The sequence below is a fragment of the Sorex araneus genome, chromosome 10 (assembly GCF_027595985.1).
Source record: "Sorex araneus isolate mSorAra2 chromosome 10, mSorAra2.pri, whole genome shotgun sequence".
NCBI lineage: Eukaryota > Metazoa > Chordata > Mammalia > Eulipotyphla > Soricidae > Sorex > Sorex araneus.
Genome location: NC_073311.1, coordinates 40,837,626 through 40,851,002, shown reverse-complemented (window position 1 = coordinate 40,851,002; position 13,377 = coordinate 40,837,626). Strand labels below are relative to the sequence as shown.

The 13,377-nt window shown below is 39.4% G+C and overlaps 1 protein-coding gene across 14 annotated transcripts in view; it reads left to right on the top strand.

Annotated features, from left to right (window-relative positions):
- Window positions 1–13,377, top strand: part of ANKS1B (ankyrin repeat and sterile alpha motif domain containing 1B) — a 1,196,591-nt gene that overhangs the window by 882,049 nt on the left and 301,165 nt on the right. For all 14 annotated transcript variants that reach the window (XM_055118593.1, XM_055118592.1, XM_055118591.1 and 11 more), the window contains one exon: window positions 9,449–9,601. In XM_055118593.1, the coding sequence (XP_054974568.1) occupies window positions 9,449–9,601 (153 nt within the window). The remainder of the gene's footprint in view (window positions 1–9,448; window positions 9,602–13,377) is intronic.

Below are 13,377 nucleotides of genomic sequence, written 5' to 3'. Positions count from 1 at the left end.
AGTGGGCACCAGTAACATCTCCATTGTGAGACTTGTTGTTACTGTTTTTGGTGTTTTGAATACACCACAAGTAGCTTGTCAGGCTCTGCCGTGCGGGCGGGATACTCTTGGTAGCTTGCCGGGCTCTCCAAGAGGGGCGGAGGAATCAAACCCTGGTCGGCTGCGTGCAAGGCAGATGCCCCACCCACTGTGCTATTGCTCCAGCCCAAGTAGTTGAGTAGACCAATTAATAAAAGATTTTTTTTCTGCCATGTAACAGTCCTGAAACAAGCATTTCAGGTTTACAAATTGACTCTGCTCTAAAGAAGTTCTGGAAAGACCCAAGACCCTATTGTTCTGTCATCCTTTGTAGCCTTGCTCCCACAGTATGATCCATGGACCAATCTTAGTATCACTGGGAAGTTTCTTGGAAGTTCAATATCTCAGGTCCTTCCTGCGAACTACTGAACTCTTGAAATCTGCATGTTGTTAAGACTCCCCAATGATTTCTATGCACTTTAAGATTTAGGAAGCATATCCCAGACTCCAGGATATTTTTTTGCTGTGTGATCAAAATTGGACTGCAAGCATGATACTCAGCTCACAGAAAGACCAAACAAAGGGAAGGGGAAGCTGTTCTAAGGCAACGAAGTGCAAGCTGTTAGGTTGAAGGTGACCTGCAGCTTGCATGCAGCACTCATTAGCATCCCATAGGCTGAAAAGCATTCCCATAGCAACAATAAGAAGAGAAACTGGTGTGTCTTGTGTCTAACAGGGCAGGGACAAGACCAATTCAAGCCCCATTATGAGGGGAAAAGAGGACAACAAGGGGGTCTCAATTTTTAACTCTTGCAGACATAGAATTGTCTAATGCATTCAGCCTCTTTCTGTTTCCTTATTCTCTTGGTTTTATTGCCATGCCAATATGGTAATGCTTGCTTAATAACTTGTTGCATTGAGGATGATTTTTAAGTTTTAATCCCAAATGTGCTATAATATTTTTGCCTCCTTTTATTTGTTTTTCCTACTATTATTGCCATCTCTTTGCTTTAACTTCGTACTAGTGACTCCAGCATTTTAATAAGGCTTGATTCTTGGCTAAAAAAAAAAGCAAAGTTGAAGCAGGGAAAAATAATGAGAAACAATACATACCTGTCCATTTCTACATATGTGATAGACCCATTCTAGATAAAAAATTATGCCACACTAAGAGGAAATTTAAAAAGGAATCTTTCAAAACTTTTCTAGATTAGTGATTTCCAAGCATTTCATTTCAAGCAAAGAAAGCCTTTGCTGGAGATAGCAGATAGAATAGTTGTTAGGGCATAAACCTAGCATACTCCTAACCCAGGTTTCGGCCCTGGGACAACAGGCCCCCACACATTGCCAGACGCAGCCCTGGGGGTCTCCTAATCCATTGGGGGTGGCCCAGGATAATCCCTGGCACTACAAGTCCTGAGCAGCACCACAGCCACAGGCTTTGGCATTGAAATTCCAGCCTGGTTGGCTGAGAATCATTGCGGGTCCATGTGGATTCCTGTCCTGAGTATGGCATTGGAGCCCGCTACCTCAAAAGAAAAAGAAACAGTTATTCCTTCTTCCTCTTCTCTGTAGATACTTGCTTCTGTTACATTAGGGAGACTTAGTCTGGGCTCTCCAGGTACCCCATCACTTAACCATTGCCCCCAGACATCCAGAACTCCAAAATTCACTGTCTTAGCTCAATCGTCTGTGTACTATGTTGCCACAATGTGAATGACTTGTGCCTCTCTGGCACTAGGCTTGCTTTGACAGACTCCCAGAAGGAAAGGCCCATTTGGGCACAATAAGGGACCACCAAGAACAGCACTGAAGGAGTTTGGTCAAATAGCATCATTATATCTACACCTTCCCAGGACTACAGTTACCTTCATGACTAGCTCTAATTTCGGTCCAGTTTGGTTCTCCCCAGACTTTGGGCTCAGATTTTCTGGTGGAATCCTGTTGCCTTGGAGTCAGCAGGAGATGCCTGCCCACCAGCCTCCCACGCTGGCCTCTCAGATGGCAGCGTGTGCCCGAGACCCATGCATGCTCTGCCCTGCTGCCAACCCGACAGGACCCCTGCTGTCACTTTCTCTATTTCCCTGTCCTGCCAGCTGTTCTGTTGGAAAAAGTTGCATCATTGCTGATTTGAAAAAAGAGTGGTAAAAATGCTCCTGGGGGGGGTTCTGATCAAAGTGTGTGTCTGCCAACTGACTTAAATGGCCTAGTGTATGATCATCCTTTATTCTTATAAGCTTTATCTTTAGGCTTAGTTTTTTTCCTTTCCTGGATAAATGAATCTGATGTTCATTTGATATTAGTGTTCAAATTATGGGTTTATAATATTTCAACATTATAAAGGAACCTTTCACTCCTTGACCCAACTTCATAGATGAGATCACTGAAGCTAGGAAAGGTAAAGTAGGGGGCTGGAGTGACAGCACAGCGGGTAGGGTGTCTGCCTTGCATGCAGCCGACCCGGGTTCGATTCCCAGCATCCCGTATGGTCCCCTAAGCACCGCCAGGAGTAATTCCTGAGTGCAGAGACAGGATTGACCCTTGTGCATCGCCAAGTGTGACCCAAAAAGCGGGGCGGGGGGGGGAAGATGAAAAAGGAAAGGTAAAGTAATTCTTACATAGCCACAGTTTGGTAATAGCCCATATAATTCATTGTAAATCAATTAACTGAGACTTCATAATGAATCCAGACCCCTGGGCTGGGTAGAGAGATGTTTAGAGTTCATTGGTGCATGATAGCCAAGCACAAACCCCAGGTTTTCTCTCCAGCATTGCACGTAGTATACCTCTTAGCACTGCCAGGTATAACCCCGGTGGTCCCCAATGTCTCTGGGCCTAAGCAGAGCTACATTGCCCTGTCCTGGCTTTGAACCATTTAGCACAGTTTGCCAAATGTCACCGGAAAGGGCCATCAGCCCTCTGAATACTTCTGGGGAGACCAAATAAAAAAATAACAACCAAACCACTCCCCTACATTGAGCTACAGAATCAAAGTCCAACATGCTCTTTAATATACCAATACACCATATCAGCCCATATTAGTCTCTTGCTTTGAAAGTTATAAAAATGAGCCAGAGAGATTATATAGAGAATAAGACATTTGCTTTGCATGTAGGCAACCCTGGTTTGACTACCAGGAATGATCCCTGAGCACAGAGCCAGAAGTAAGCCCTGGGTACTGTTGAATATGGTCCCCAAACCAACATAGATACACAGAGAAGCAGTTATAAATGCTATTGCTATGCCGTCAAAGCAACCTTCATTTTCATCATACTTACTACAAAACACAAGCCCCAAGAACTGGGTGCCATGCACTACAATTAGTGACTTCATCTTCATCTGTTCATTATATCACTTAACTTAGTCAACGTTCAGCATACCACATGAGGTGCTACGTGAGAAGGATTCCAGCAATGGCCACAATTTTTTTTTCTTCACTAAGGGCCTAATATACTCACATCCCTGACATTAGAAAGAGTAGGCCTTAACTTTCTGCAATAGAATTATCTGCAGATGATATAGAAATGGAGCAGGAGGCATAACTCATTTTGACATGGGAGTGAGAGTAACAGTAGAAAAGACTTCAGAAAGGAGGTAATCTGGAAACAGACCCTTTCAAGAAGGGATAAAATATCATGAGGAAAAACTGAGGAAATAGCATTCCTGGCAGGGAGAATGGCATGAGCGAAGGTATTGGAGTGTGAAGTATACTAGATATACAGAGCATCATCGTATAAGCAGAAATCATGCCCATAGGGTTAGTAAGGATATGGTACATAGATGTGTTCCTAAATGACAAGTAGTAGCTTGGGAAGGATGTGGAGGGTAACTTGGTCTTTTCAGTGTCACACAGAAGTATTTACTAAAGGACTCTCATGTTAAAGAGTATTGGTTGTTTATTTCTCAATGTGGCTAGGCCCCGGTACCCAGATTGTTTTCAGATATCACTGCAAAGGTATTTATTTAGACGAAATTTGCATTCATGCCAGTAGTTTGAGCAAAGCCAGATTTGCTGGATAAGTTGAAAGGATCTATCCAATCTCTTGCAAGCCTTAAGAGAAAAAGACTGAAGACCATCAAAGAAGATGAACAAATTCTATCCCCAGATTACCTGTGGGTTTGAGCTACAACCAGTTCCTCTTGGGTTTCCAGCCTCCCCTGTAGATATTAGACTTGTATGTGCATGTGTATGTACACAAACACATATGTGCACACATGCTATTGGTTTTATCTTAATTTTTTTAATTTTTAGGCACCTTAATTTATAATGCTGTTAATGATGGGGTTTCAGGCATACATTTCATGCATTTCAACACCTCACCTCCACTGTAGCATTTCTTCCCTACTCCCAGTCCACCTCTTCCCCCACCCATTTGTTTTATTTCTCTGAAGTACTCTGTTCCATATTAACACCCTGACTAATACACTTTAATTTTGAAATAGTAACCCTGTAGATTTTTCCTATATGTCAAATCTTTCATGACTTACAAGCAACAAGATGCATGTCCATTCCACTGACTCACGGGTGTGTGGTCCAGCTGTGGCCTAGCTGACCTGCCTGATCTCCCCTGAGCCAAGGCAGAAACCAATCATTTAGATCCATTTAGGCTTGTTCCACAAGTCTTCATCTTTTTTTCTAGGACCAGAAGTTGTGCAGTTACTCAGCATGTGTTATTCTTGTGACAAGTGCCAGATCACGAAAGCACAAATAGATCAGAGAAGTACAGACACTTCCTCTATAAACCATCACACGATCACGTTCCATTGGCCAAGCAAAGTACATGGCCAACACTGGTGGGTTTGGGAAGTAACTCCAGTTACGGAGTGGCACAATAAAGATCCTTTGCCAAAGAACTCAGAAGCAAGACTTTAATGCAGGAAGAGAGTTAAGAATTGGGAACAGCAATTCGATAAACTTGAATTGCTGTATTAAATTTATTTCTAGTTTTTTATTTGTTTGTATTTTTGACCACACCAAGTGATGCTCAGGGGTTACTCCTGGCTCAGGGGACAATATGAGATGCTGGGAATCAAACCGAGCTGGGTCAGTTGAATACAAAGCAAATTTCTTACCCACTGTGCTATCTCTTCAACCCCTTAAATCTATTTCTGATCAGTAACTATCAGCTCAGGAAAGGGGGGGATGTATAAACAAGCTACCAGACATTAAACCCACCCTAAAACAAGATGGAGGAAGGAAGGAAACTATAGAATAGAGGGATAAGAGAACAAAGAAGAGTTTTAATTGAAGTTGAAATGATTAGCAACCAGATAACTGAAAATTTTATGCATTTTAAAATAAGTACAAGCTAATTTTGGATAGTGGAGAAGAAAGAAAAGTTATAGTGAAGAGCTTTTATATTCATGGTATAGTGTTGGTGGAGGGATTGGTGTAATGTACTGCAAGTATAAAATGAATTCTTACTGTTCTAAATCATGAAAAATAGATCCTAAAAAATAAAAAAAAATTTTAGAAAAATTGGAATAGGAAATTTACATACCCCATATCTTCTAATCCTGGAGAGTTATATTACCAGTAGATTTCAAAGTTTATTTTGGAAACTGGAGAGTCAATTGAGAGACATTTAGCAAATCAGATTTATAGAACTCATTGGCCTAATTGGCCTAATTAGATATGATGATAAAACAGGACACTGTGAGATTATTCCTAAGCATCTATGAGAGAAATGTGGTGCTATTTCCCCCATTAACTGAGATGGGAAGTTTGGAGGGAAGAACAGTTTATGAGCCTAGGCTGGTGATAGCTAATAGCACACATAGGTAGGTGAGTTCTCTTACACATAGTTGGAAAATGTGTGTCTTAGTGCTCAAGAAGAAGCATTCTAGAAATTGAGATGAAAGCATGCCAAGCATGGAAAATGATTTTAGCAATGATAGGAATGTGCCTTACACAGTTCACTATGTAACAGCTAGCAATTTGACATACTGTTTGAATCAATGGTGGCTATTAGGGTCTATCTGGAAGAATCGTGGGAGATTAGGTTGAAAATAAATGTTTGTATCTATTCTCAATTGTCTGAGAATGCTGGCAGAGGCCAGTGGGTGTTTGTCAAGAGGGAATCAGTACAGATTTTGGTGCATGCATTCTTAAGAGCCTGGTTTTCAGAAAAACTAAGTAGCAGAAAAAGTTAGACCAACGGTGGAAGGAAGGCCTAGTGGAAAGACATTGCTTTCATTTTTGTAAGCACAAGATCCTGAACAGGGTAATGGCAGTAGGAAGAGAAATAAAGGAACAGATGGGAGAATTGCTTTGCAAGAAATTATTGTGCAACACAGTAACCATTCTGCATATCATTAAGTACATGTCAAATGAATTTTGTAACTTCATTTGGCTCTAGTGGCTTTCTCTCTTCAGGTAGGCACCATCTTAGTACATTATTGGTCATCTGTTCACATATTTTTTAAATAATAATGAGAACTACCATGAAGGAGAGACTCTGATGGCCTGTTCTCATCCATAAGTTGTCAGAATGGACACTGGTGAAATGTTTATTGAAAACTCCCCCTATACACATCAGCATGGGGATTCCAGGACCTTTTTCCCCCCTTGCTATCTAATCTGCTTCCATCTTTCAATCTCCTACAAAACATTTCCCTCCTGCTTATTTTGTGGTTGGTCCAGGGGATCTAACTTCACCGAAATAACCAGATTCCTGAGCAGCGTGCATCCAGAGAGCTACTGATAGGACTGGTTTCTTTTTCTAACATTGCCTTCTCTTTGCTATATTTTAATATTATCTTAGACATGTTTAATAACCTGCCAGTCTTGTAAAGTATTGAAAATTCAGCTCCAAAGTAGTTAAACCTCCAGTTTAGTTTCTCCTGCCCTGGGGTCCCTAGTTTAAGTCTTCCTCTCAGGCACTTTTGCATTTTGCTTTTATATTGATTCATTGTAGTTACACATTAAATGTTTATTCACTGAATTTTTTTCTGATTTTTAAATTCCTTGTCACTGGGACAGGAAGGGAGGATTAGAATAAAGGCAAACTTCTTCCTCCTTAATTGGGATTGCGTTCAGAGTTCTAACATTGAACTTCAACAAGCAGGGTGTTGCCATGGGCATTACTTGCTCTCTCAGAGGAGTGATGTTTATGAGTGTTTGGGGTGACCTAAGGGTAAGGAGGTGCTCACAGCACAGTTCTCTGGTCCATATCATCTGACACCACCCCAATTTTATTCATCAAAATTTCCTGTTTGACTCCAGTATCCAAAGCTAACATGGTCAGCTTCTTGAGTGCAGCACATCAGTTGAGGCTGTTCAACTATCATGCGTCTCTCTTTCTTTTCTCCACCTATTTCCTCAAGCCAATGGGAAAGCAAGGGACAGGGAGTTTCCTGTGACAAGTGTGATTGGTCAGGGTAGCAGAATGTCAGTCACTTTTACTAAGTCCTAGAAAATATAACAAGCTCCCTATACTTTTGTAGGTCTCACAGTATATGAGGACACTTTATCTTTGTGCCTCTGATCTGGTTCCTGTTCTCCAATGATACACGTGTGTTACATACTATTAGATAAGACTGCCAATAAGCCTCATTTTGCAAACCTTGAGTTGTGGCCACTTTTGTACTTGTGGTACATTTGTAGCCACTTTGTAATAATAAACTGGTTAAAATTCAGTGAATAAACATTTAATATATAACTACAATGAATCAATGTAAAAGCAAAATGCGAAAGTCTGATTCAGTTCAGATTTTAATGTAAATAACTTTGTAAAGGATAAATATAATCATGTGAAGCCATACTCCTGAAAATCAGTGGTAAACCAGTAAAATTCTATTTTTTTTTAAAAAAAGAGGATAATTGAAACTCAAAATGAAAAATAAGTTAGGGAGTAGAAAATAGGAAAGAGGGAAACGTTTTAAAAGTTAGCAAACATAAAGAAGAATATCAAAGATGAGAACACTTTGTAGTGACAGAAAGCCTAACTTGTTTAAGATTAAAATCTGAATCCCTGCTAGCCAGACTAATCTTTCCTCTGCTCATGAATCATATAGATTTCCATTAATACTTATCTCCTTGAATCTAAAGAGAAAAATCCATGTTGTATTTTCCCCAGATTTACAGTCCCCTTCCTATACTGTACCAAAGGATCACACCCAGTGGGGGAAGGGAGGGCAGAGCCCGGTGCCTGCTGACCTCAATGCTGAGGTCAGAGGAACCAGAGAGCTAGTTCAAGAGGCTGAGAGCGCATGTTCTGCATGTGGAAAGTCTAGATTTGACCACCAGCACTGCATGTTCCTCGAGTACCACTCCCAAGCACCACCGGATGTGTTTGCCTCAAAAAAAAAAAAAATACTGAAATTAGAGATTGGTGATGTGGCATGCATATATAACTTTATATATGCATTATATAAAACATTATAAAACTTAGGTCTGAATTTTGTAAAACAACAAAGAACTGCATTCAACTAAGATTTCAAATAAAAGCTGAAAGATTAGATTAATCCACATCAATTTTTATCTTATTTTACAGTGCATTTTATTATTACTTTTGTTTTGTATGGAGGCCACAGCAGGCTGTGGTCAGGAGCTATTCCTGGATTGGTGCATAGGAGCTGTGCTAGCTTTGGGGCCCTTTGGACCGTGTGGAATTGGGGAGTCACTCCTGGACTTCCTGAATGTAAGGTGTGCATTCCAGCCCCTTGATCCAGCTCCGACAAAATTTTAAACCCAGAAGTTTCATTTGCTTAGCTTTCTTTCACACTCTAATTTAAACTCAGAAGCATTATGTTACTGTCACACTTCTTTGTTCTCCTTTTAAAAAAAACCATAATTCTCCATATATAGCTGACAAAAAATAGGAACATGTCTGCCAGCAAGTTCCCTAATCATGTCTAACATACTGTAGAGTCTATGCTGAGCACATGGTCTAGAAACACCCCCAGAGCCTCTTCCCCTTCTTTTCGGGTTTAACATTGCAGTATGTTTCCCCAGCATGTTTGCAGTACCTCCAATACATGTCTTGCTAAGGACGGATTGCTTTGAATGTTTGAGTCATGCAGTATTTTCACATGCTTTGATGTTACACATATGCGAATTAGCATCTACATTTGGGGGGTGCAGTACCTTCTGTCTTCAGCATTAAATTTGATACTGCTCGACTGACATCATTTTAAATTCCATCCAACAGAATGTTAATAAAGTCTATAGCAGAAGCTAGACATACTTAGTTTTCTCAAATATGGAGTAAATTGGAAATTTCTGGGTGCATTTTCAAAAACTAATTCAGTGTGAAAATTATTAATGATTTAGAACTTTGCACGAAGTATTTTGCTTTTCTTTAATTTCATATCCATAAAGATCTGCTGCATCCTTTCAGATAAACTCCTAAGTGACAAGAAACATTCTGTTGTTGGTGCACCAAGTACATAGTTTAAATGAATCCTAATGTGGTTTTCTTAATTACAGATGAGACCCATCGGCCATGATGGCTACCATCCCACTTCTGTCGCTGAGTGGCTGGATTCCATTGAACTAGGTGACTACACCAAAGCCTTTCTTATTAATGGCTACACATCGATGGACCTGTTGAAAAAAATCTGGGAGGTTGAACTCATCAATGTAAGTGGGTCTCTTAAAGACACTTCAGCCTACCATTCTTTGACAAATGAAATTTCTATTGTAGGTGGGCAATGTTTTTCTTTCTTTGCAATAGTTATTTGGGTGTGACATATGGGATTTACAGGTGTGCTTTTGCTTTAAATCCATGCCTCTCTTGGTTCCAGTCAAGCTCCACTGCCGTTGTCTTGTGAAGGTTTAATGTGAGAACCTATGAAAACTCTTAGGTCCTATTTGCACTATCAAAGAAAATCTTCCAAGTAATTTATGGAGTTCCATTTTAGGTATTTTTGTCAATTTAGAATATAGATGAGGATACTAGAGGCCAATATTCTGATCTTTGCTCATATCCATTGTAAAATATTTGAAGATGTGCCTTTTTTCAGCTTTCTACCTATATCTCATTTCCTCTCATCCTTAACTTTATATACACATGGCATACTTGAGGGCTGCTTTTGTTCCTGTTAAATAGGCTGCTAAAATATGAAAATCTTATTTCCAAGACTTATAACCAATCATAAATTGCCTGTTTTATTCAGATACTTGGCAGTGATTTTCTATAAAAATAGTCAACAGATATTACCATGTATCTAATCCCAAGGCTGAAGTCTACTGAAATAATTTTGATACTGATATATTTTATTCAACTTTATTTCTGTTTGGTTTGTAATGACTTAAAAAATGCAAAATAGTAAAAGAAATAGAATGATTACGTCTTTATATTATAGTCAGCATCGTTTTGGATCTTTCAAAAATGTGTAAAATAACATTAGTCTTTTTGAGAATTCTGAAGTTTTATGTCCCAATACTGGGGTGAGATTTATAAACTGAAATATAAAGCAAATGAATTCATGTTGACTCAAAATTTCTGTATTCTTGAGGCTGGAGAGATAGTACAGTGGGTAAGGTGCTTGTTGAGTGTGGCTAAGCCGGCTTCAATCCCTAGCATCTCATATGGTCCCCCAAGCACCGCCAGGAATGATTTCTGGCTGCAGACCCAGGAGTAACCCCTGAGCATCACCTGGAATGGCCCAAAACAAATTTTTAAAAACTGTTCTACTATTGGGCTGGAACAATAGTACAGTGGGTAGGGCATTTGTCTTGCATGTGGCTGACCCGGATTTGATTCCCAGCATCCCATATGGTCCTCTGAGCATTGCCAGGGGTGATTCCTGAGTGCAGAGCCAGGAGTAACCGCTATGCATTGCCAGGGGTGACCCAAAAAGAAAATAAAAACTGTTCTATTTATATTGTCACCTTTCCCCAAGCCCAGTCTCTCTTTACATATTGCATACTATACTACTAGTATCATAAGCCATCAATGTTGTAGGTGGTGATTATTAACTAACTAATCTTTGCCTTTAAAAGTATATATTTAGGGTGAGAGAGATAACACAATGGGTATGGCACTTGCCTTTCACATGGCTGGCCAGGTTCTATCCCTCGTATCCAATATGGTCCCCCACGCATGACCAGAAGTTATTCCTGAGTGCAGTCAGGAGTAACTACTGAGCTCACCAGATGAGCAACCCCCCCAAAAAAATTTCTTTAAAGTAACTTTTCTGAAATATATCATAAAATTACATTAAATGTATAAATTCTTGGCTTCTAAAATTCTTTCTGATACTCTTAGTTTTCATCTTCATCTCCTCACTTCTTATTTCAGAAGAAATTCATAGTCTGAAAAAAGTATCTGCTGAATTTTGTTCTTAGTCTATGTGGCAGTGAAACTAGATGGAACTATATCGTTTTTATAGTTACAGCAAGATACCCAATCTCTACTGAGGACACAAACATACACAACTACTTTTAGTTGTTTGTTAAACCTCCCATAAATCAGAATGAACACACTTCAGTTGCTTTCTTTACAATGATATAGCTTAACATCTGTATGTTCTGAATAATATTGCTATCTATAGAAGAACAAATATGAATAGTGTGTGAATTCTGCACCTAGCTGGCATTAGCAGTAATACCTCATGGGAAAGGATGGATTTCAAAGAATTCAATTTTAAATGTTTCCAAGGAAGTAAGGATTTTTGGAACAAAGCTGTGGGTCTCTCAAAATACAAGTACTTTAAGTTTCCACTTAAAGGATGGTCCATTTAAAGTGCGCTCACTTTTACTAGGACACTAGCATTCTACAAATCCCTTTTCAGTCTGGTAGCCAGGCCTGAGGGACTCGACATCAACTTCAAGGCAGTGCTTTCAGGTGGCTAAGTTACTGCCAATCCACTGAAGCCAATGATCTATCAACCTTGAGATGAGACAGAAGCTTATTCTGGCTCTCTAGGGGGTTTTCATTTGTTACATTTACTGCCAACTAATCTGTCTTTCATCTAGACAGTAGAGCCCCTGCCTATCACAAACTTAAGCATCATAGATTTTAGAGTTAATGTCTTAGACCTTGAGACCAAAGTGTTCTTCCCTGCATCTAACACCAGACTCCTTTTGTTTTCCTTAAAGTAAACCGATAATATTTAAATTTCCTGATGATGACTTTGTGAGCAGGTTCACAATCTTGAGGAAGTTTCACAAGTCATTTAGTTCCATACAAATATGTATCAAAGATATTTTTAAGTGATCTATGCCTGTTGTAGAATCAGATATCAAAGTTTCTGTGCCTTCTTGGCTGACATAATCTCATCCAAGATAGTGTAGGGTCATTTTTTAAAATGAAAAATAATACAGTGCTTCCCTTTTGACTTGCAAAAGTTTTTTTTAATTTAATAGTTTATTTTTAATTAGTGAGTCAACGTGAGGGTACAGTTACAGATTTATACATTTTTGTGCTCATGTTTCTCCCTTACAAAGTTTGATAACCCATCCCTTCACCAGTGCCCATTCTCCACCACCAGTAAACCCAACATCCCTCCCCTCCTCCCCAGTCCTGTCTCCCCCCACCCCACACTGCCACTATGGCAGGGTATTCCCTTTTGTTCTCTCTTTCTGATTAGGTGTTGTGGTTTTGACTTGCAAAAGTTTTGAGTGGTTTTCATACTCAAGACTTTTATTCATCCCAAATAATAATGGAAGGAGTCTAAATATAAGGTTAATCCCCGGCAACCCATGTGATCCCCAAGTACTACCAGGAGAAATTCCTGCATGAAAAGCCAGGAGTAATCCCTGAGCATCACAGTATGTGCCCCTAAGCCAAAGAAAAATTAAAAGATCGTGTTAAAAAAAAGAAGATAATCTATAAAATATCTGGCTGCAGTAATTCTACATAAATACCCATATTTTTATTTTGTTTGGTTTTCTTTCCTAAGGGAATGTGTAGTCACTATGACTGAGAGCAAAGCTCTTCAAGGAAATTCATAGCCTGAATCTTGGTAATGAATGACTATTTTTAAGGAAACCAAGAGGCACTAATAACTTGTCCCACGAAAAGTGAAAGAAGACGTGTGAGCGTTGCGTGACTTTGACATTGAGGAATGCTTGTGGAGAGCAGTGGAGCAGAGAATGAGAAGTCTCAATACTGGTAGGATTATAGAAAAGTTCAGCATCACTAAATAGCAGTGTTTAATCCTCAAATTTTATCTGGCATTATGCTTGGTATTGAGCAAACAGAAATACACTCCCAATGAATATACTAAGTCAGTTCTACATATTTTCATAAGGCAATGAAAATCATACAAAGTTGTAGCTTAAAGGTACAAACATATTTGAAAGTTTGGTCTTTTAGAATTTCCAAAGATCTTTTTCTTGGTGGCCTAGCATTGCTGTTTTTGAAAAACAAGGTTAATTGAATAACCTTATAAGGGTTTGGATCACATTAG